At 39.8% G+C, this 24,379-nt stretch overlaps 2 protein-coding genes across 2 annotated transcripts in view; both read left to right on the plus strand.

Moving 5' to 3' along the window:
• Positions 1–24,379, plus strand: part of LOC311621063 (uncharacterized protein) — an 82,333-nt gene that overhangs the window by 15,444 nt on the left and 42,510 nt on the right. The gene's annotated exons all lie outside the window — the stretch shown is intronic.
• On the plus strand, positions 8–23,995 carry LOC311628188 (all-trans-retinol dehydrogenase [NAD(+)] ADH4-like). The gene is made up of 9 exons (XM_084895161.1): positions 8–4,202; positions 6,286–6,387; positions 7,486–7,627; positions 8,775–8,862; positions 11,344–11,575; positions 14,553–14,813; positions 19,408–19,543; positions 20,018–20,156; positions 22,311–23,995. Exons 1-9 carry the CDS (start codon positions 4,185–4,187, stop codon positions 22,333–22,335), a joined length of 1,143 nt encoding a protein of 380 aa, XP_084751287.1. The 5' UTR covers positions 8–4,184; the 3' UTR covers positions 22,336–23,995.

Raw genomic sequence — 24,379 nt, forward strand, 5'->3', positions numbered from 1 at the left:
TGTTACTTTAAGGACAATGTAATGAACACAAGATCCGTGGCATATTTTCACCAACTAAATTGCATCCTGTATAACTTCCATGACTTAAAGGATTATCCACACAGCGCTGTGTCTATGGTCTTGCCTCTGATTCATTCCTTAGTGGGCTCATATCTGACTTCTGCTCTCACCACCTCATCAAAATTGATCCTTTGTCACCCAGTCTCACCCAGGAACAGCTCCCTGTTAGAGCTAGTTTAGGGTTGATTTGAATCACCTAATTCCAAATCCTTCAAACAGTCACCCCAAGATACTCCCATTTTCATAGTTGCCCTTACCTCTGGGCCCCTGATTCTTTGCACACTATGTCTCTCATCCCCATGAAACCCCACTCATTTCACACCAAAGAAATAAAATTTACCAATCATGAGTTTATTGTACATTCAGGTTAAAGCCAGCTGATGGGGGGGAAGGGGACTTGATTACATTAACTTAAATATATCCCAGTTAAACACTAAGTACTTCATTCTTAGTATTACTCACCCCAGAGATACTTCTACTGGCATTTCACCTTATATAACCCAGCCTCAAACCATCACTTATGCTTCTATGTCACTCACCTCTTCTCTCATGGATTGCCAAAGGAACTTTAAGTTCTTTTTTATTTGACCAAGACAATTTAGCTCTCAGCAGTTTGTGTCACTTGGCTTCCTAGCCAAGCCATCTAAAATTCAGCAGAAAGAAAAAGGGGCTTGAAAGAAAAGGAGAGTCATTAATTACCAGGATCCATGCACCCTAGGAGGCAGCTATGGTATTAAACAATAAAACTGGCTTCTATTCCACTCGCCAAAAGAGGAGATAGTGTGTAGTTATTACCAATGAGTATCATTGTTTCTTTCCTTCAAGAAGTAGATGAGATAAAGACAAGGTCCAGCAGGGATTTGTGACACCAATCCCTCTCTACCCACTTCTCTGCCCTACTCCTTCCTAATTCTCCTAGAACCTGGGTTAAGATTGAGCCCTCGTGGGATATGGCTTCTGCCCTATTCCCTAGATATAGAGTCTCTTTCAAACCCTCTTCTCCAACACACACACCAGAGCTCCCTTCCTAGTTAAGGTTTCTTCTGCTGCAGTTTAGGCTCCCCTAGGACTGAAGCCACTAGATCAGACAGGAGTCCCGTGGATCAGCAGACCTCGACAGACCTCGGGAAACCAGGAGATGAGATGTCATGTTTTTACCTCGTCCAGTCGCCTCATGAGTTAAGATCAGCCAGGAAGGTGAGCTACATCCCCAGCCTATCTCTGCAGTCACAGCTGCCATGTGTATCAAAAGGCTCTCATGAGACTCTGATTTTCACACTGAGAAGCAGCCTCATGAGGTGGGCAGCCTGTCTTTCCTTCAGGGTCCCTGCCTGCTACAAGCAGAGGGGATAGGCGCTATCAAACGTGTTCTTTGTCTTCCAAACTGTGATCCCAGTGGGAGTGGGCTCTCCTGCAGCGGGTTCAACCCTCAGCCTCTGGCAGAATTCTTAGAGTCCTAATGAAACAATGGACAGCTAAGCATGGAAAAATGATTAACTTCAATGCCAAGTAGTCATTTGTTTTTGCATCTGGTGTGCTGTTTATTCTCAACACTTTGTTCAAGCACAGTTGTCTCTGGGGCCCTTCACCCTCCTGCCTCGGAATAGAAAATGGCTTGTATATTGATTTTATTCAACCTGCTGTCTACATTAGAATCAGAGAAGGGCCTAGGCCCCAGCGGGCTGCCACTGCTGGCTGCCTCCTCTCTAGTCATCACAAAGAGTATTTTGACAAAAACTGAGGGCTCAGCATAGGGCATGCCCTATCGGGGATGCCTCTGCCAACAGGGAGTGGCACTCTCCTTCTCCATCTCCCCAAGTCTGAGCCAGATGCCAACTCTGCTCTGCTCTGCACCTCTGTTCCCTGAGGGCAGCTCAGCATGCCCCTGCCCTGCCCTGCAAATAACCTTACTAACACTGAGAACTTGGAGAAGTCTTCAGGTCTTGGAGGGTCTGAGTCTGACCGAAAATGTTTTGCTCTCAACAGCACCTACATCCTACCCCAAGAAAGCCCACTTCTTTAAGCTGCTTCGAATGTCTCTTTAAGTTGTAGCGCATTGCAAACGTCTGTGATCCAGTCACAAATGAAGACTTTTCCTCCTTTCTGTTGATACATGGCCAAAAATAGTACACAAGTTCAGGTGACTACACACGTCATTGTATACCCATCCACTGTCGCTGCTGGCCACGGAGGGAAAGAATTCATGAAAATATAAAAAAGGCTAGAAAAATTAAATGTTACAGAGAAATTTTTTTAAAATCCTTTGTTACAAACGAAACCACTAACAATTTGCAAGAAAACAGTTTTAATTAAAAGATAGGAATGAAAAAGAAGTTAAGAAATGAAATGAGGAGGTGAGAAAGTGGAAGCAAAGAGTATAAATATACTTCCAAATAGTATACTAGAAAATTTTAATTATTCTACAATAAAATATTACTTAAAGTCTGGACGAGATAGTGGAATATTATGGGATTAAAAAGAAATGGTATAAAGAAAAACACGCTGACAGAGAAGGCAAAATACATTGTCAAACTTTTAAAAATACGTACAAGGAACACTTGCATGAACTAATAGCAAGCCTCAAAGTATGCAAAGCAAAAAGTTGGAAAAGGCCCTGGCTGGTGTGGCTCTGTGATTAGAGCTTTGGCCAGCACACAAAATGGGTCATGGGTTTGATTCACAGCCAAGGGCACGGACCTAGGTTTGCAGGTTTGGTGCCCGGACTCAGATGGGGTGAATTAAGGAGGCAACCAATCGATGTGTCTCTCTCACATTGATGTCTCTACCTTCCTCCTTCCACTCTCTCTAAAAATCAATGGGAAAAAAATAGCTTCAGTGACTATATGAACAAACTTATAGTAATTATTTTTAAATATCTTAGTTAATAGAATAAGCAGACCAAAAATCAATATGAGCTGGCTCCAGTACACCACTGGTGCTTATTCTCATTAATGATCACAGAACTAAAAATTAAAAGCAATTATTTATCACTCCACGCCCACAGATTATCAGAAATTATAAAGTCCAGCAATTCCAAGCATAGGCACGGTTGTGGCCCAATGAAAACACTGATACACCCTTGCTGGTAAGCAAAGCCATATTGTAAAAACACTCTGGTCTTCTCGATCAAAGTTGAAGATACAGTACTTCCACACCTTCTCAAAATATTTAACAGCCTCTGTGGGACACTCCATTTCCCACCAACAGCCCAGCAAGAGTTCCAGGGGAGCTTTGGCCCACAGCACCAGTGGCCACGGCTCCATAAGCTCAGACGGGGCACCAGGTACTTGCCTACAGGCATCCAGGGTCTACTCTGCTGAGCACAGCCAGAGACCCGAAACCTCTGCTTGGCATAATAGTGGGTACTGTTTGCATATTAGTCCTGAATTTTCCTTAAGAAAACTTTTTTATGCAACCCTTAATTCATCATAAGAAAGAAAAAAGAAAGGAAAATAAATGATAATAGAATAAACAGCTACATGCAATGTGGGGGGTTTCTCAAAAACATGGAATTGAGAGAAGACATACATACACTTAGATTTCATTCTTATAAAGTTTTTAATAAGTAAAGCTAAACAATACTTACAGAGAAGCATAAATTACAAAGAAGTGCAAGGAAATAATTATTAGGGTGGTACATAAAAAGGGTGGGTACAGGAAGGATTCTGGAGCAGTGGAAATGTCCTTTATAATTTTGTGTTAACTCATCTGTATGTGTAATAAACTTTTACCTATCAAATTATATTTTTCATGCTTGGGAAAGGGTTTGGGATGGGAATGGAGGGGGGGGGGATGAGGACAAATATGTGATACCTTAATCAAAAAAGTAATTTTAAAAAATTATATTTTTCAATAAAAGAGAATAAAGTAAACAAAAATCTCCTCCAAATAATGTCTGGGAGCAAAGGCTGTTTGCAGCTGAAATACGATAACACAAATGACGTGATGAAATATGAGCAGAGATAAATAGATATAAAAAAAGGAAAGTGATTGGAGAATAAAAGAGCAGGGATGGCATTTATTCAATGGCAGTTCAATCCAGGATACAGAGAGAGCACCGGGACAGAACTGAAAGCACGTCTTAAATCAGAAACGAGTTTCCAAGGCGAGTTTCCCAAAGAAAAATGGGCACCACGGGCAAAGTAAGTAAATGTACTTGTACTATTTCTTTGTTCAGATCTTCTTTATTTGTATACTTTTGCTTCCATTTAAGGTAACCTCTGAATGCATTCATTTAAAGTTGACCCAAAGTACCCCTTCATGCTAGAAATTTACTTATAAAATTATTGTAGACTGGCCATAATGCTTACAGCAGGGTGTCAAATTAAATATTTATAATTGTCAAAAGAAGAGAGAGATTTGGGTAACTGTACTCTAACCATAAAATAGAATTTGCATTTGTTAAAAGTAGTGTTAGAGAACAATATGGAAAATATTATTAATATATTAATAAGTAGAAAAAGTAGATTAAAAGTATCACATACAATAAGATCCCATTTGGGGGGATAATTCAAAGGATTTATCTCACAAAATTGCAGGTGGATTTTATTTCTTTTCTTCTTGTTTGTATTTTGAAACTTCCTATAATAAATATATATTGTACCTGTAAATAATACTAGTGATATTTTTAAAAATAATTCAAAATTACATAACTGTCAAAAATATGTATTCATGTTGTCAAAGACTAGGAAAATTACATCAAAAGAAAAAAATAGAAGTATTAGAATGGAAAAATATATGTTTGTTTCTTTCTACTTTCTTTCAATATTGCTTATATTTAAAACTAAAAATATAATATTAAGAGGGAAGCCCAGCCGGAACCAGTTTGGCTCAGTGGATAGAGCGTTGGCCTGTGGACTAAAAGGTCCCAGGTTCAGCCGAAACCGGTTTGGCTCAGTGGTAGAGCATCGGTCTGCGGACTGAAAGGTCCCAGGTTCGATTCTGGTCAAGGGCACGTACCTTGGTTGCAGGCACATCCCAGTATGGGGTGTGCAAGAGGTAGCTAATCCATATTTCTCTATCATCGATGTTTTTAACAACTCTCTATCCCTCTCTCTTCATCTCTGTAAAAAATCAATAAAATATATTTTTAAAAAAGAGGCAAGCCCAGCTGGTGTGGCTCACTGGTTGAGTGTTGACCTATAAACCAAGAGGTCACAGTTCCAAACCTCATCAGGTCAAATGCCCAGTAGCAGGCTCAAACCCTAGGAGGAGTGCACGAGGCAGACAATCAATGATTCTCTCTCATTATTGATATTTCTATGTCTCTCTCCCTCTCCTATCCTCTCAGAATTCAATTAAAATGTTTTAAGAGGCTAAATAAAATTTTAATTATAGAATCTTGCTTAATTTATAAAATAAGTTTATATAATACTATTTAATTTCTTTTATACATTTTTACCCAAAATTTTTGCAGTGACCAATTTTTTTAAATTTTTTATTTATTCTACTGATAAACTTACTAATTATTTAAACCTCACTTATCAAACTTTTATGTGCATATGAACCACCTGGATCTTGTTCAAATGCAAATTTTGATTAAGGGAATTTGGGACAGGGTTTGTAGCTCTAACAAGTTCCCTGGTGTTGTCAATAACTTCTGATCCTAGCGGGGATCATACCATGAGTAACAAACATGTAAAATCACATCTGTAATCTAGCAATAAGGAACTCAGTTAATTCAGAGCTGACAATAAATCCATCCGTCAACAAATACTTATTGGCCAAACCCTATAAATTTATTCCCTCTGCTACTGAAGAGGGGAAAGATCAAAGCATTATATTGAGGTAAACTTTAATGCACCTGTTTTTCTCAAAAAATTAACAGGGCACCCTGGCCAGTGTGGCTCATGTGGTTGGGCGTTATCCCTTGCACCAAAGTGTTGCCTGTTTGATTCCTGAAGAGGGGCCTGTGGAAGGCAATTGATCACTCTCAGATCTATGATTCTCTCCCTTCCTCTCTCTAAATAATCAATAATCTACTCTTTTAGAAAAAAATAGAATGCAATGATTCTGATGTAGATCATGGTTTCTTATTTTCATTAATCCCTTTTCTAGAAAATAATTATATACCAGTAAAACATCCAGCTACAAGTTATGGTATCAACATGCTTTTTAATTTTCCCCCGTAATATTCTCTCTTTCTGTCTCCCTTCCTCCCGTCCTCCACCCCAAACTCTCCCTTCTCTCTCCTCTTCTCTCACTCTGTCCCTCTCTGTCTCCCAGGTTATTAAATGCAAAGCAGCCATCGCCTGGGAAGCAAACAAGCCCCTCTGCATAGAAGAGGTGGAGGTAGCTCCCCCCAAGGCACATGAAGTTCGAATCCAGGTGAGTGGGGACTCTCCCTGGGCAGGGCACACAGTAGGCACTGACTTGGTGCAGACTTGGCTCTGTCAGGTCAAACCTGTGTGATGTGACTGGGAAGTGCTGCCTGCTGTTCTCAGTGTGGATGATTGTCTCTTTAGGTTCAGATACAAATATGCCTTATCTCCAGGAAGGTAAATCATTAATTATTTATCAGTAGTCATTAATAAAGGGCTTAAAATTTAACTAAAGTACCTTAACATTAATCATTAACCTTAAGAATCAGATTAAGAAATTCCCATTGGATTACAATTAGCTGTGTTTTCTTTTTGTTTTCCTCTTGCCAATTATTAGAAAGTGTTATTAAAAGGAAGAAAGATAATTTAGTTCAAAATAAGGGAAAGGAAAACCTGAAGAGCCGCTCGAGGCAGCACAGGTCTTGGGTGCAGATGAAGGGAAGGCAGTGGGTGGGCAGGGAGAAGAGCCCACGATGAGTGGACAGATCATCGATGGCAAGTTGGGGTCACATCTCCATTTCCCCAGAGCTGGCTGCCCAGGCTATGTTTTTTCTCCAACCGCCACGGAAAGGGCTTATACATGAGAATGAATGGGATACCCTCATGAGCAGAATCTTGAAGAAGAATATAGATACAGCAGTAATTAATTTAGACAATCTTTTACTTGACCTCTCACTGTTAACTATAAAATTTTAATTTCCTCTGTTTTATTTCATGTCATTTCAACAAAATTTGAACAAGGCCTAGAAACCTGTGTTCTCTCCACTCCTCTCCCTATTAGACTTTCCTCTGCCTATTAGACTTTGTTTAAATTTTTCCTATTGCCTTTGATTTCTCCTCTCCTGGAGACAGTAACTGCCAATTTTATCTCTCTTTATGATTTTCCAATGATAGTAAAAGCCAAAAAACTAGACTTGTATAAGAGGGAAAGAATAGATGCTAACATATCTTAACTTGGTGTGTGTTTTTTAAGCATTATGTATTTATTGAGTTCTAAGAGTGCTGTAAAGTTTCAGGATGACAGTGAAATTATCCTAAAATTACCCACTTAACAACCCCAATGATATAATTACAGAAACAACTCAAGTATCTGGTTGCTTTGTAGATGATCGCCACTGCTCTGTGCCATTCTGATGCCCATTTTCTCCATCCTGCATTTACAAAGGCTCTGTTCCCAGTGATCCTTGGCCATGAGGGGGCAGGTATTGTGGAAAGTGTTGGGCCAGGAGTGACCAATTGCAAACCAGGTATTTTATTTTCTCAATCCAGTAAGTGGGAATGTCAGGATATTTCAGAAATAATTCCTGATAGATTCCTGGCTCTGCATGCTATATTGATCTATGTTTACATAAGGGACCATCTTTTCCAAAGCAAAAGTGAGAACCCAATCTATCACAGTCTAACAATGAGACAGAATACTTGAGTCAGAATTGTCTGGTAAAATCTGGGAAATATGGTCATTTCATTTACATAGTAGAGGATTAATGTCAGTAGGACATCCCCTAAGGGCTCCCAGTATGTGAGAGAGGGCAGGTTGGGCTGAGGGACTCGCCGACACACACACCCGGTGCACAAAATTTGTGCACCGGGCCCCTAGTGAGAGGATAGAGCCATTTTAAAATCAAAATTGAATGAAAAGTAGAAGATGTGAAACTTAACAGTAAAACAAATGGTGAAACACAGTGGTGATGGTTTAACATATACTCTCCATATCTAGTCTGTCACTGCCCCTCTCTCCTGTTATATGAGGACATCCTATTCCACATGGGTGTTTAGAAATGTAGTAAATAACAGTTATGATATAGAGAGCTACAAAGACAGCAGAGTCTCAGGTAGGACTCTTCACCTGATGGTATCAATATAGACTTGTTGCTTGAGTGCCCAGCAGGAGGCAGGGCTGCGGGGGAAGAATATAGGTAATACCTGGGAAAATCAGCAATCTTTTAAAGCAGTGATTTTCAGCCTTTCTAAGGCCGCGACCCTTTAATACAGTTCCTCATGTTGTGGTGACCCCAACCATAGAATTATTTTCTTTGCTACTTCATAAATATCTACATTACGATTCATTAACAGTAGCAAAATTACAGTTTAATAAATATCTACATTATAATTCATTAACAGTAGCAAAATTACAGTTATGAAGTAGCAACGAAAATAATTTTATGGTTGGGGGTTACCACAACATGAGGAACTATATTAAAGGGTCACGGCGTTAGAAAGGTTGAGAACCACTGTTTTAGGGTAACAAAATGTTTTGCCACTTATACTATGCTGAACATAAAATGTATACCATAAGGAATGGTGTTTTCCACTGATTCATCTGGTAGAAATTATTTATAGGTAACATTTACAAGTAACGTTTATAGGCATCCAACATATGGCCTTTTTTTCTAGGTGACAAAGTGATTCCTCTCTACATGCCTCAATGTAAAAAATGCAAGTTCTGTCTAAGTCCACTCACAAATTTTTGTGCAAAGCTCAGGTAAGCTCTACACACTGTTTGTAAGACTATAAGTTGGTACCAATATTTTGGGCAGTACATTGGCAAAACACAAATGAAGTTGAAGACATGCATATTTCTACCCAACAATTCTACTCAGGTATGTACAAGGAACTTTTGCAAAATCACCCAGGGAGACATGTGCTAGAATGTTCATATCAGCATTGTTTATTTCAGCAAACAATTGAAAAGAGCACAAATGAATTTTCATCGATACCTTGCCTAAGGCCAGAGAAACAAAGGAAAAAATAAACAAACAGGACTACATCAAACTAAAAAGCTTCTGCACAGTAAAAGAAACTAGATTCAAAATGCAAAGGGAACACACTGTATGGGAGACTATATTTGCCAATGATACATTGGCTAAGGGGTTAATTCCCAAAATATATAATGTACTCATATAACTCAACAAAAGGAAGACAAACAATCCAATTAAAAAACGGGAAGAAGATCCAAATGCACACTTTTCCAAACAAGGCATACAAACGGCCAAAAGACATCTGAAAAAAATGCTCAGCATCACTAATCATTAGAGAGATGCAAATTATAACGACAATGAGATAGAACCTCACATCTGCCAGAATGGTTAACATCAACAAATCAACAAATAAGTGCTGTCGAGGATGTGGAGAAAAGGAAACCCTATACACTGCTGGTAGGAATGCAGACTGATACAGCCACTATGGAAAACAGTGTGGAGTTTTCCAAAAAAAATTAAAAATGGAACTGCCACTTGACCCAGGGATCCCATGTCTAGGAATATATATTAAGAATCCCAAAACACCAATCAGAAGGAATATAGGTACCCCTATATTCATAGCAGCATTATTTACAGTAGCTAAGATCTGGAAATAACCCAAGTGCCCATCAGTGGATAAAAAAGCTGTGGTATATTCATACAATAAAATACTATGCAGCTGTAATAAATAAATAAATAAATAGATCTCTGACCCTTTCACACAGTATCCAGGGACCTGGAGAGTATTATGCTAAGTGAAATAAGCCAGATAGAGAAAAACAAGTATCACAGGATCTCACTTACATGTGGAATCTAATGAATACAATAAACTGATAAATAAAATAGAACCAGTAACATGGAATCAGAGAACAGACTGACAATTCCCAGAGGGAATGGGTTGGGGGGAGGTAAGAAATTAATCAAAGAATTTATATGCATATATGCATTGTCCATGAACAGAGATAATAGCCGTGGTAAAAGCCTGGAGGCAGGGTTGGAACCCAGTGGTGGGGGACAAGTGGGGAAAGAGGGAGACATTTGTAATACTCTCAATAATAAAGATTAAAAAATAAATAAAAATTTTAAGTTTATTGTTATCATTATGATCTTTAGATGACCCCTGACTATTATGTCTGTTATATCACACTAGTAGCCCTATGCACAAATCTGTGCACCCACTGCCCAGAGGCTCTCTACAGCCCAGAGGCCCTTCCAGGACCAGGCACGGAAGGCTTGCCTCATCACCACGGCGATGAAGCAAGCATTCCACAAGGCCATTCATGCTGCCCTCTCTCAGCAGCTGCCCCACACACAGGACTGGGGGACTCAGGTGGGGCTGAGAGGACTGGACACTGCCATCTTGTGGCTATGGGCACCACCATCTTTGTGATGGAGTGATGGTTAATTTGCATATTACCCATTTATTAGATAGGATTATATTATGTATTATACATATTATATTTTATGTATTATTTATATTGCATACTTACTATGTCATCATATATTACATACAATAAATATATTAAAATTATGTTTTTATATTATATATAATGACAAAAATTTATACAAACTTTGAATGATTATAAAGTCAGTGTTTATTATCATACAGTTTATTTGCAAAATTTAAAAGAATCTACAGAAATTAATATTTTTTTGTCAATGCCTGTTTTCAAACTGATGAACATACTGGTCCAGACACTGCTGATGCAAAGCAATCATCAAGAATTGCAAACATCAAGAATCATTTTGTCAGTATTTGTATGCCCTCAATTCATTTACTGTTGTTAGTTTTGTACCATAAACTTTACCTTTTATTTATCCCCATTAAAAAAGTCTAGTAGCACTTTAGAATAAGTTTTCTTTGCTCAAAGCTTAGTCTGGCTTCACCCATTATTCCAAATTAGTTAAACCTGAAAAGGAGTGAAAATTACATGAGTTATCAATTGTTAAAGTATGTATACATTTTTGGGGAATATATATATGGCATATGTGTGTATGTGTTTGTTTGTATATATATATGTATGTGTGTGTATGTGTGTGTGTGAGTATATATATATATATATATATATATATATATATATATGCAAAAAGTTCCCAGTGATTTTCTCAATTTTTTCATATCTTAAAATTGTTATAACTAATACAAAATGCCTTATTATTTTTTTAGGAAAGTAATCAGTGATCCATTTACTTTCTCTTTTTTGTATCTTTTTTAAAATCTCTAGTCAATTCAAAGATCCTATTATTCAGCAAGAACTAATGGAAGACAAAACCAGCAGGTTTACCTGCAAAGGAAAACCAGTTTACCATTTCCTAGGGACCAGTACCTTCTCTCAGTACACTGTCGTATCAGATACTAATCTTGCCAAAATAGATGATGATGCAAATTTAGAGAGAGTCTGTCTGCTTGGATGTGGATTTTCAACTGGCTATGGAGCTGCCATCAACACTGCCAAGGTAAAATGGTTAATCACCAGGTTCTATAAAACAGAAATTATTAGGAGGCAGCGTGATAAAGCAGCTAGAATTATCTTCCAACCTTGGCTCTGTGTTTATCATCCCTGTGGTTTTAGGCAAGCTATTTAACCTCTTTACTTCTACTTCTGTATAACAATATTCTGTATATTACTAATTACTGTGGGAAAACTAAATTGTATTGCATAGGTAAGACATTTGGCCCAGTAGCTGGAATACAGTTGGCACCAATTCATGTCAATTTCTTTCCCTATACTAGTATGTTATATTATAGGTCATCCCTAATTTAAATACAGCCTGTAAATATGTCCCCTAAATATGAATCCTCATCCTGGGACAGCAGACCCAGTCAAGAGACAATAGAAACTGCAGAGACCCCACCCACCCCCTCGTGGCCACGCCTACTTTCTCCCTGAGGGAACAGATTCCTCCCTAAACTGTAGTAATTCATCTCTGCTTCTCACCCTATCCTTTTGTGTTTCCAGTGCAGGTTCTCAGATGGCAGCCCTAATGGTGGACAGATGTGTCCCTGAGTCCCGTGTTAGAATTTATAAGCTTTTCAAAGCTGTTTAACTCAAGAGATTAGAGAGATGTCAGTATCCCTCAGACAATCTCCTAACTTAAATCTCTTTAACATCAGAGTTCATCCCTTGACTCCAAATTGCAACTAAAATTGGTCTTTCTAAAGAGCACATATGACTATTTCATCCCCCTTCCATTATTCCTCTTTTCCTTAAGCACGCAGCAGTGGTTCTCCCTCCTTTTCCCTGCCCAGCCTTGCCTCCGGTCACTATGGCCTCTGGGCTTTGCACACCTTGCTCCCATCAACATTGCCTGGAGAGCAGCTCCCTCCACCTCTTCTGGCTGGCTTTTCGTATTTGCCACGTCCTGTTGGAAAACTACTCCAGTCCTTTGGGCATGAATTAGGTGCCCCTCGCAGTTTTCCCCAAAGTACCGTGTTTATTCCAGTCTACTTATCACCCTAGGGAGGAATTCCCCATTACTTCTCCTTCCTATGAAACTATTTGCTCCTTGAAGGCACGAACTCTCTCTTGTTCATTGTGATGTTTCTGGAGCCTAACCCTGTGCCTGTCACACAGTAGGGATGTGACAATCTTTCAGTGAATGAATGAACAAAACTAGGTTCATATACAATCCTTAAAACATCTTGGTGAAATTCTGCCCTCAGTTTTGCAACAAAAATTTCTTTTTATCAGATTGACTAGAGTGGTTGGGTTTCAAGGAAGCAAAGTCATCCTAATGAAAATAAGAAGATGATTTAGTAACCAGAATATCTAGGTCTGACTTTTCATTGAGAATTATATTGGCCAAGCACACAGGGATGCTAATCTTGGCCATCAGTATATTGCCTCCCTCTAAAATATCATTTGTTCGCTGAAACCGGTTTGGCTCAGTAGATAGAGCATCGGCCTGCGGACTGAAAGGTCCCAGGTTTGATTCCGGTCAAAAGCATGTACCTTGGTTGTGGGCACATCCCCGGTGGGGGTGTGCAGGAGGCAGCTGGTCGATGTATCTCTCTCATCGATGTTTCTGGCTCTCTATCTCTCTTCCCTCATCTCTGCGAAAAATCAATAAAAATATATAAAATAAAATAAAATATCATTTGTTCATTCATTCATTCATTCACTTATTCACTCATTAATAAAAATTAAAAGTGTTCGCTGAAACTGGTTTGGCTCAGTGGATAGAGTGTCGGCCTGCAGACTAAAAGGTCCCAGGTTCGATTCTGGTCAAGAGCATGTACCTTGGTTGCCGGCATATCCCCAGTGTGGGGTGTGCAAGAGGCAGCTGATTGATGATTCTCTCTCATCCATGCTTCTGGCTCTCTATCCCTCTCTCTTCCTCTCTATAAAAAATCAAATATATATATATATATATATATATATATATATATATATATATAAATTAAAAGTATATGGGAAGACAAGCTACAATACGAAGGCTCCTGGGAGAAGGGTGTTAGTTGGGTAATGTTAACAGCTTATGTGACCTTGGCAGTCAAAGCACATTCTCCTGTAGATGGCACTGGCCTCTCAAGGAAGGATTATTGCTCTTGGGGTTAAACACATCCCCTTTTCTGGACTCCATACAGATGCTCGCCTTCTACTACTATGATCTTTTTTCAGGAATGTTAACTCTAGAGAGTCAGCTACAGTTTACTTTTAAATCTAGTCATAGCTTATCTAAATTCCCATGTTATCCCCACTGTTGAGGAACAACTAAACCAATTCAGGAGATGTTCAAAGAAGAAAAATAAATCTGATAGGACCAAGTAAAGGAAAGGGAAGTATCAGTAATCCTATATAATAAAAGGCTAATATGCAAATCGACCAAACAGTGGAACGACTGGTCACTATGATGCGCACTGACCACACAGGAGCTGCCCCCTGGTGGTCAGTGCACTCCCACAGGAGGAGCATCATTCAGCCAGAAGCCAGGCTCATGGCTGGCAATCGCAGCGGCAGGGGCAGGAGCCTCTCCCACCTCTGCTGCAGCTTTAAGGATGTCCAACTGCTTCCCCAGGGGAAGCAGGCCTAAGCTGTCAGTCGGATATACCTAAGGTGACCAGATTTTAACATTGGTGAAGCGGGACACCATTGACTGAGGGGGGGTGGTTCTATTTAAAAGGGAAGCAATAAGCCCTTTACAGTGTGTGAGCTTTCAGGTTCTGTTCTGATACCACTAAAGGGGAAATGAAAACAAGGAAATTATTTCCACTTGGGCTTGTTCTTATAAACTGATGATCCTAATGACCCTCAAATGATTCTCCAAGTTCAGTCAGTGATTCATTCATTTCTACATTGGTAAATTTCCCCAAGTGGCTAAATCCCTTAGTCTTATGACAGGAAATCCTTCATATGTTCCTGCCCCCACCTCACTCTGTATCTTTAAAGAAGGGGGGACCAGCTGCTTTAATTTATGATTTTCCTGCCTGCAGGTTACCCCAGGTTCTACTTGTGCCATCTTTGGCCTGGGAGGTGTCGGCCTTTCTGCTTTAATGGGTTGTAAAGTAGCAGGAGCTGCCAGAATCATAGCTGTTGATATCAACAGTGAGAAGTTTGCAAAGGCCAAAGCCCTTGGAGCCACTGACTGCCTCAATCCTAGAGAGCTACAAAAACCCGTCCAGGAGGTCATCATTGAAATGACCGGTGGGGGTGTGGATTTTGCACTTGATTGTGCAGGTGGATCTGAAGTCATGGTATGTATATTTTTTATAATAGCACATAAGTAATATTTATTAACATTAATAAACATTGACTGTATGTATATATTAATATATTTATTCACTTCATAGTCAATATTCACATATTTGTATATATATAAATTATGTTAATACTAGAAGCCCAGTGCACCCTCTTCAATCTGGGACCCCTTGGGGGATGTCCAACTGCCAACCAACAGGGATTGGGCCTAAACAGGCAATCGAACATCCCTTTCACAATTCAGGTCTGCTGGGTCCCAACTACTTGCCTGCCTGCCTGATTGCCCCTAAACGCTTCTGCCTGCCAGTCTAATCACCCCCTAACCACTTCCCTGCCAGTCTGATCGATGCCTAACTACTCCCCTGCCAGCTCAATTGTTCCCAACTGCCCTCCTCTGACTACCCGATCACCCCCAAATGCCCTCTTTATTAGATAGGGGTTTTTTTCTTTAACATATTGGACAATCCTAACTGGTTTGGCTCAGTGGATAGAGCATCAGCCTGAAGACTCAAGGGTCCCAGGTTCAATTCCAATTAAGGTCATGTACCGTGGTTGGGGCACATCCCCAGTGAGGAGTGTGCAGGAGGCAGCTGATCGATGTTTCTCTCTCATAGATGTTTCTAGTTCTCTATTCCTTCCCCTTCCTCTCTGTAAAAAAATGAATGAAATATATATTTTTTTAAAAAAAAATGAAAGAAACATTTAAGATTCCTCCATATCTGCCTGGCTGGTGTGACTCAGTGGTTGAGACCCCAGGCTGCCCGGAGGGGATCACGCCTGGGGGTGCACACCCCTTCCACCCCTCCCAGGCTGAGACCCCAGCCCAGGCTGCCACCGCTGGGAGGGGATCATTCAGTGATCGTGTGGGCCCCTCCCAGGCTGAGACCCCAGGCTGCAGGTTTGTGTGTAGGTTCACTCTGCGGGGAGTGGACTTGTTTTTGTTTTGTATAAAGGGTCAGGAGTGTCTCTGGGAAGCATGCTGCCAGGCCGCTTACTCTGCAGGCTCTCAGTGGCAGCCCTCCTCGAGACTGGGGGACTCTGGCGAGGCTGAGAGGAAGGGGTGCAGCCATCTTATGGCTATGTGTGCCATCATTTTTGTCGTGGAGTGATGGTTAATTTGCATATTACCCTTTTATTAGATAGGATAATAAGCAATGTTTATTAATAATATATTGGATATAATGTAGTGTGTGATGATTAATATTTAGTCTATTGATAAATATTACAGATTTATTATGTTATTATTATTTGTTTATTCTTCCACATGAAATTCAGAGGAAACTTATAAGTGAAAATTTTTAAGGAATTGTGCCTGCAAGAAGTGAGCAAAACAATGAGAACAGGAAAGGCAGACTTAAAGGAGGAGAAAGAGAATGTGGCTGGTGTCACCCTAACAGCCTGAGGTAGCCACTCGTAGAGCAGGGAGAGGCCAGCAACTACACACAATCCAGTTCTGTCTGCCAGTCCTCAAAAATTGGCTGCAAAATTAGGTCCAAAGTAAATATTTAACATGTTTAATATATTCAATGCACACATGCTGCAAAATTAAAAGTATGGTCCATATTTTCTTTGCAAACACTACAATTTTTAATCATTCAGTTTTCCTCTCCTCTCAGGTCGGGCTCCCTGACTTGCAGGGTCTGAGAAGCTACCTCTGTCTATCCCATTCTCCTAAGAGTGGGCAGAGCCACCCGCACATGTGGCAACAGATGGACAAGTTGGCTTGCCAGAGTGCCCAGCATCTTGCTACCCTTTCACTCAGCCTGGCTCTTAACACCCTCCTCTAGGGAAGGAACCATAATAAAAGTCCATGCCTCCACCAGGAGCTGGCTTTGCAGGTTCTTCCCCCTGCTTCTCACCTGACTGGTGAGTTCCCCAGAAGAGGGGAGACCAGCAAGAGCTGCTGAGAGGAACAGGCCGCCCTTCCCAGAATGGTTTCGTTGTAATAACAGAGCTGTTTGAAAGGGGATCTGTTAGGTAAATGTAGCTCTTCCTGAAGATTCACACATTGACAGCTCCTTGTCCTGCACTGCTCTTCTGTGTCAGGCCCTGCTTTTTAATGGTCCTTGGCACTTGGAGCTTGCAATGTGCCACATCCATTCCTACTCTTTCCAAAGCTCAAACTGTTTACAAACATTGACATTCAGCCTGTTCACCTTATTTTCAGAGTACAGATATTCTCAACACTCGCTGCTTTACAAGTGCCTGGGAGTTGTTGTTTGTTAGTACCAGATGGAGGCCCAGGAACCAATATTTTTTGTATAAGTTTCTCAAGCTGAGAAACACTGACCTGAAACTTGGCAGGTTCTTTTATTACCTGATTTATTATACCAAGAAATGTATTTTAAATTATGGAATAGAATTACACCAAATTTTAAAAGGTGTCAATTATTTAATTGCAAAAATTTCTAGGTTGTAATAGAGATTCCACTAATGGCTATGAAACTGATTTCAATGACTTTTCATGCCCTAAAGCAGCATAAAGAACTAAACAGAATTAGAAACTTAAAATAATTAACAATTATATAAGATATATAAGTTAAAATAATTGACAATTATATAAGATATTGAGAATTCAAAATAATTCTGATTAGAAGTTATTAGAGGATACTAAATAAAACTCTGAACTTGCACATAATACCCATTGAACTAAGTCATCTTTATGGAGGTTAAATTCTTGCTTGGAGCAAACTTCAGAAATGTAGGAAAAGCAATAGAAAAAAACATAAAAATTAAAAAAAAAACAGAAATCAATGTAAGCAGCTATCTTAAGATGACCAGTAGTACTTTGTGCTCTTTTTCCCTCAACACGAATCTATGTTGTATATATAAACAAAAATAAAACTGCCATATAAAAATTGCAAAAAGCAGAAGTTAATATTTAGAAATATTACCAATTCTCAAAACAATAAATAAGCACATAATCAGATAAAAATTTCAAAACATATTCTTAAAGTTCTAGGTCATTGTGTCTTCTGTCACTAGTAACAGATGGAGAGAGAGAGAGAAGATGGAGAGAATTTACTGTACTTCAAATTCCTTCTTTTATATAATGATCAGGGATGAAAAAGAACTGTACTTCCTATTGGAACTTCTGAAAAAGTAAAAACTGCCCCAAAAGGTAAAAAATAAAGTTGCCCCCTGGCTATGGCAACAGATATGGCACAAAGTTTACATTTCTCTTCTACTATAGGCCCAGTGCATGCAATTTGTGCACTTGGGAGACTCGCAGCCTGGATTGCCAGAGGGCACAGGCCAGGCCAAGGGACCCCACCAGTGCAGGATTGGGTCTGAGGAGGAAAGCAAAAGGTTGGCTGGCCAGGGAGGGACCTTAGGAGGGCTCCAAGGCATGTCTGGCCCTTCTCGCTCAGTCCTGATGGGCTGGACCCTAGCAGCAAGTTAACCTACCAGCTGGAGCCTCTGCCCCCTGGTAGTCAGGGCCAACATAGCAAGTGCTTGAGAAGCCTTAACATGTCATTAGCTTTGGTTGGTTGAATGGCCAAGCAGATGACCAGACACTTAGCATATTAGGCTTTTATTATATAGAATAATGCTTGTCTCAAAACATTTTAGCTGTTTATCTATTTACCATTGGGCTTCTAAGTGGAATGGCTATCCACAATTTATAGCTTTCTTAAACTTATTTACATTTTTAATGCTTGGAAATTTTATCTTCATCCCAAACTTGCAGTAGGATAAAATAACAGTATTCTTTTTTTCTCTCATGAAAAGATCAATGCAACTCCCCCAACCCCCACTGTCACTGTTTTCTATGTGGTGAGTTACCCATCAAGGAAGTTCAAATTTGTGGCTTCACAATCTCAACATGCAGTCCCTCTGGCTGTAGCAGTAGGAGAAGGGACAGCTGGCAGGTTCCACACTAGCTTTTCTGTTTTGGCCAAGAAATGACACTTCACTTCTACCCAAAGCCCATTAATTGGCCAGAACTGGTCACATAAGACCACCTAACTGCAAAGAGCTTAAAAAATTGGAGAGGGGCAGATAAAATGTTTCATGAGAAGCAGCCAGTGTAATTTTAACTGTTTTGCCCTCTATTTTAAATGGCTTTTCTTTGCATTTATCCCACATTGAAATGCACTAAGTTTGCCGTATATGCCTCATCCCATGCTCTAGTGAATAATCACCCTCTTCTCATGATTTTAAAGATTTTTATTCTATGCCCCTGAAATTGCAACCTTTTTACAATACACACTCGGTAAATAGTCAAAAATTTGTTGTTTTGAGTTTATAATACCTTTTACAGATCTTTCCAAACTTCATGTGTGTATTTTTTATGGACAATGATATACATTCTAGGTTCAGCATACCAGTAATTATAATATTAAACAAGATGAAATAATATATTCTCTTTCTAATATCTTTTTTTTATGAAGCTCAACATTTTATTGAATGTTCTATCTGAAGCAAGGCCTCAATAGTCAATCTATAACACTATGACCTCATGAGCTTGGCTCCCTTTATTCTTATGCAGAGTGTATAAATTTTCCCTGAAACCCAGTACATACGCACACTGATGGCATGGTCTACCTTTCTACTTATTCAGCTGGTCTTTTTTGTTTAACCTTCCAGAAAGCAGCCCTGGACTGCACAACAGTAGGCTGGGGAACGTGTACTGTCATTGGAGTAGCCATTGGTGATAAAGGATTGACTATTTCTCCAATAGAGCTAATAATGGGCCGTACTATCAATGGAACATTATTTGGTGGTTAGTGCTATCATTTTTTTTTCTAATTTTCTCTATACTAATACTCAAATTGTTACACTGAAAATTATTAAAAGGAAAGAAACATAACCTATTTAAATATTGAGTGCTTAGAATACATCTAAGACTACATAAATGCTATTCTATTAATTACTTGAAAGTAAACAGTTTGTATAGTAGGATTACCACAACTTGCAAATAGAAGTTCAATTTGCATTAAAATAAACCAACCGAAACAAAAGTCAAATTTGGACCAAATAGAGATAATTACTTATGCAGAAATACAATTAATCTTGAATTTCTGCTATGAAGAAAAACTTAAAGTAAATAAAAGTATAGACAAGTTAAATATGGGGTTTAATCTATTTGGAGGAAGCCAATCTAACCCAATAATTTCATTCATTCGACAAACAATGGTTAATCTACTTCTTCATGTTAACCACCACATCTTTATTTGAACTTTTGGCCAAATTACAGGTTGCAAAGGTAGAGATTCAATCCCAAAGCTGGTTACTGATTACAAGAATAAGAAATTCAACCTGGATGCACTGGTGACCCATACCCTGCCTTTTGAAAAAATCAATGAGGCATTTGACCTAATGCACCAAGGAAAAAGGTAAATTACCAAACAGATGAGTAAGTGGTTTGACAAACTTTCATGATGACTTTGTTTTTATTTGATGTTTAAATCTAATCGGTTTCTTTTCTGACATCTTCAACATCACCAGACATACTAGAAGTGCTTAAAAGATGAAATAGTGGCCATTGGGGGAGGGGGGACCCCCAACATTACCTACCTTCCTACTCTGTTTCCATAATGTACACTGCCATACACTGTTCCAACACAGAGAGTGGCATAAATTGAAATATGTTTTTTCTTTCACAGACAATCATTAACTTAGTTGGGGCTGCTCCCTAGAAAGAGAGGTTTCTATACTATAACATCAGGTCCCTCTGGTACAACATAGCCTGGTTCTGTTATGTTTGACAGAGTGCACCCTGAGGCCCTTCTTTCTCAGAATCGGGTGAAAACCATAGAGATGTGAGTGGTCAGTGGCAGGCATCAGATACTTAAAGGATGTCCAACTCTCTCATGCTCTTGCTTTGTCAGAGGTCTCCTATAAGAGACATCCGATCTACAATTTTAGCTGTAGTGAGCTCCCTTGCCATGAACCCTGAGAACTGATTTATAGAAATGTCGCAACTGGGGGATCCCTAGCAATTGGGAGTGAATAAGACTGAGATCAATGATTTTAATTAAAATGATCAAGCATAGGCCTGATCAATAGCAACAAAGGGCAAGACACCAGGAACAATGTGGCACAGAGGAGATGCAGGACAAAAGAGCAAAGAAAAGAGAGGACATTACAAAAGGGGATGGGGGACCTAGAGTTAACTGGCATGGGTTTGAAGCAGAGAAGCAATGTCACAAAAGAAGAAAATAGGTCCATGGTGGGAGGACACAGGATACTTCACAGTGTAAAAATCTGAGAAAATGTTCCTACTGACTGACATGAACTCCCTAATTTGAAACACGTTAGCTACAACATATCAAAAAGGAGTTGAACAAAAATCAAAGAAATAGCTTTCTCTGGCTTGGCTCAGTGGATAGAGCATCAGCCTGCGAATTGAAGGGTTGATGGTTGTATGCTAAGTAACTTAGTGTAAAAGCCCTGATACACCTTGCACAATGTCTAAGTCCCTATATTCCTCAAATGAGGAATTGGTTGGGTTTGGGGCCTTGGAACCTGGTGCTCATAACTCCCCTACCACTAACCATGGGTTCTCAGTCATAGAACAAACCCAACCAGGAATGCTACCTGGCAGCCAAATGCAAAATGTTGCATGGCTTTAGTAATAACTGGTCAAGTCTCCCATATTCTAAAAACAGACCTGGTAGTCACTGGTAGAACAGAGGCCTCCGGGAAACACTTACATGAGGCCTCCTACTCTCCCTCTGGCCACTGAGAGACCACCTGACTGCCCACACAGGTGGAAAGGTGGCAACAGAGAAGGCAGAGGGTGGTCCTTCCCAGGTGTGCTTACCACATGGGAACAGGAAACACATGGAGGACAGGTGCTCTTGGCATGCCAGCTGCACAGATGCAAGGAAATGGGAGAGGGGAGCTGGGATATAACATCATTGGCCTATTAACGTGCAGGGACCCCGACTCATGGTGAGGAATGGACACAGAGCCTCTCCCCCCACAGAGAGGTGGCTCTTCCAGTCCCTGAGTGAATAAAGCATTTATGCATGGCAGCCCACAGCTCCAGCAGTAAGATCCAAGATAAGGAATTCCCTGTCCTTAAGGCTTACCCCCCATTTTGCTAGTACATATGGAAGGACTAATTCAGAAGTTAGAATATTTCAGTTCTCAGAAAGTAGCATCCCAACACACCAACCACCTCCTTTTACTGCCTAATTTGCCCTCAGCTACCGGAGAGCCAAGAGCAGGGGCTATTCCATGACTAAAACATCACTACAACATGGCATACTCTGCCTCTCCATAGTATCACTAGGCAACCAAGTCCTCAACCAGGAGCAAGTGAGGTCCCCAATTCTCTCCCAGCTTATTGGCATCATATATAAAGTTTAATACTACCAGGAATAAAGGAAAATAATAAGATTTTAAAAAATTAGGCTTACCAAATTATGTGTCTATAAAGAAAGATTAAATCAAATCCCAAAAGGAAAAAACAAAAATTATTTGTGACTTTTGGTTAAAATTATCATAAAAGTTATACTAATTTTTAATATAATTATTAACAGCATTCGAACAGTTCTGACCTTCTGAAGAAGCCAGGAACAATTTGGAAGACTATCTGACTGAATCTGAACCCATCTGGTTAATTTATAACCTGATATGATGAACCAAAGATCAACAGAAATTTAAACAAATATTTACAGTTAATATCTCAACATCAAATAGCTATAAAGATTACAGCATTTCTACTAAAACACATTAATATTTCTTGTGTTAAATAACTATAACTAATGTGTTTATGAATAGAATCATATGATGTTTGGCAAAAATATAAATAATTTTGGGTAAGTGGGAATGAGGAATAAAGGGGTAATAAAAAAAACTAAATTGGCTATATGTTCACAATATTTTAGTTTGGGTAATACATATATGGGGTTTCAATACACTGCTCTACTTTTGTATATGTTTAAAATTTTCTATAAAAAAAAAACATAAACTGGTGAGCAAAAACAGATCCAGAGACAGAGAAACATCGATCAGACCATCAAACCTCAGAGGGAAGGTAGGGGAGGGTGGGGGTAAAGGGGAGAAATCAACCAAAGGATTTGCATGCATGCATATAAGCCTAACCAATGGACACAGACAATAGGGGGTGAGGGCATGAGTGGAGGGGGTCGGGGGTGGTAATGGGGGAATAAGGACACATATGTAACAACTTAATCAATAATGAATTTTTTTTTTTAATTACTAGAGCCCTAGCTGGTTTGGCTCAGTGGATAGAGCATCGGCCTGTGGACTGAAGGGTACCGGATTCAATTCTGGTCAAGGGCACATGCCAGGTTACAGGCTCGATCCCCAGTGGGGGGCACTCAGAAGACAGCCAATCAATGATTCTCTCTCACTATTAATCTCTCTCCCTCTCCCTTCATCTTTATTTTACTAGAAATAAACCACGTACATATGTACAAAAAATAAATATATCTTTAAAATATCCTATCTAATAAAAGAGAAACATGCAAATTGGTCATACCTTCGCTATGCTCACAAGCCAAGCCCACCAGCTAATCAGGGCAAGATTGCAAATTAGCCCAACCAAGATGACAGTAAATTTGCATATCCAGGTCAGAGTGAAGACTGAAGACAGTGTAGAAAGAAGCCAAGCGCTGTAGAAGGGAGGGAAGCTGCAGAGAAGCAAGCAAGTGGGGTGGGGGAGAAGGGAGGGAAGGAGGCGGGGCAGCGACCACAGCAGGAAGCCCTATTGCAGGAATCTTCCTGCAACAGGTCTCTAAATGTATATATTGTTAGGTCGAGGCAGTGGGGAAGCCCAGAGCTGATGCAAGCATCTGCAAGGTGGATGGTGACAAAGCCCCTGAACCCCTGCCGAGGCTCTCAGTTTTTTAAATATAATATATCAAAGAGTCTGGAATGTGAGATTCTCCCTCCCCCACAACTGCTGGGCGGAGTTATGACATTACTGGCATCTGCCACAGACATCCCCAAGACATTGAACCACCAATCAGTGTGTGCCAAAGTGCCCTGAAACCCACCCCTTCCTGTTCCGCCCTGGGTCCAACCCTCTCCTATTCCTCCCCTGAAAAGACTTCCAGACCAGCCCACGTGCTGCTTCCCTCCATGTCCAGGTGTCAGCCCGGCTGGGTCCTTTCCCCCTCCCCACTCCTTCAATTCTGATTTCTCTACTTCCATAATGAGTCCTGCTCATTACTGGGGAATAAACTTTACTTTAACATGTCTTGGTGGTCATTTTCTGTGCCTCAAACCTTACATATATACACATATGTAGTGCTATTATATAATTTCTGAGTTCCAATAAACTACGAGCTACTCTTCTTTAATAAGCTGCTAAATAATTTCCTTTTTAACATCTGTTCATTTCTTTTCATTTAGCCCCACTTTACCTCTGTAAACTATAATCACAGTAGTAGGATATTAGAAGCTATATACGTAATGTGTAATGAAGATAAACACACCTATACTCTCAAATTTCCATCTTTATTAGATAATAGCCCTTTTCATCTTTGATAATTATTACAACATATAATGTTTAGAGCTTTACAAAGTTTAATGATCTGTAATTTGCACTAAGTAATCTATTCTCTATAGGCAACTAAAAGTG

Source organism: Pipistrellus hanaki (assembly GCF_964339955.1).
Source record: "Pipistrellus hanaki genome assembly, chromosome: 1".
Lineage (NCBI taxonomy): Eukaryota > Metazoa > Chordata > Mammalia > Chiroptera > Vespertilionidae > Pipistrellus > Pipistrellus hanaki.

Bases quoted from the DNA above. Each gene is read 5' to 3' on its own strand.
- LOC311628188 (XM_084895161.1), top strand. The intron at 8,863-11,343 runs GTAAGCTCTACA...TAAAATCTCTAG, and splicing joins AATTTTTGTGCAAAGCTCAG to TCAATTCAAAGATCCTATTA. The intron at 19,544-20,017 runs GTTAGTGCTATC...GCCAAATTACAG, and splicing joins CAATGGAACATTATTTGGTG to GTTGCAAAGGTAGAGATTCA.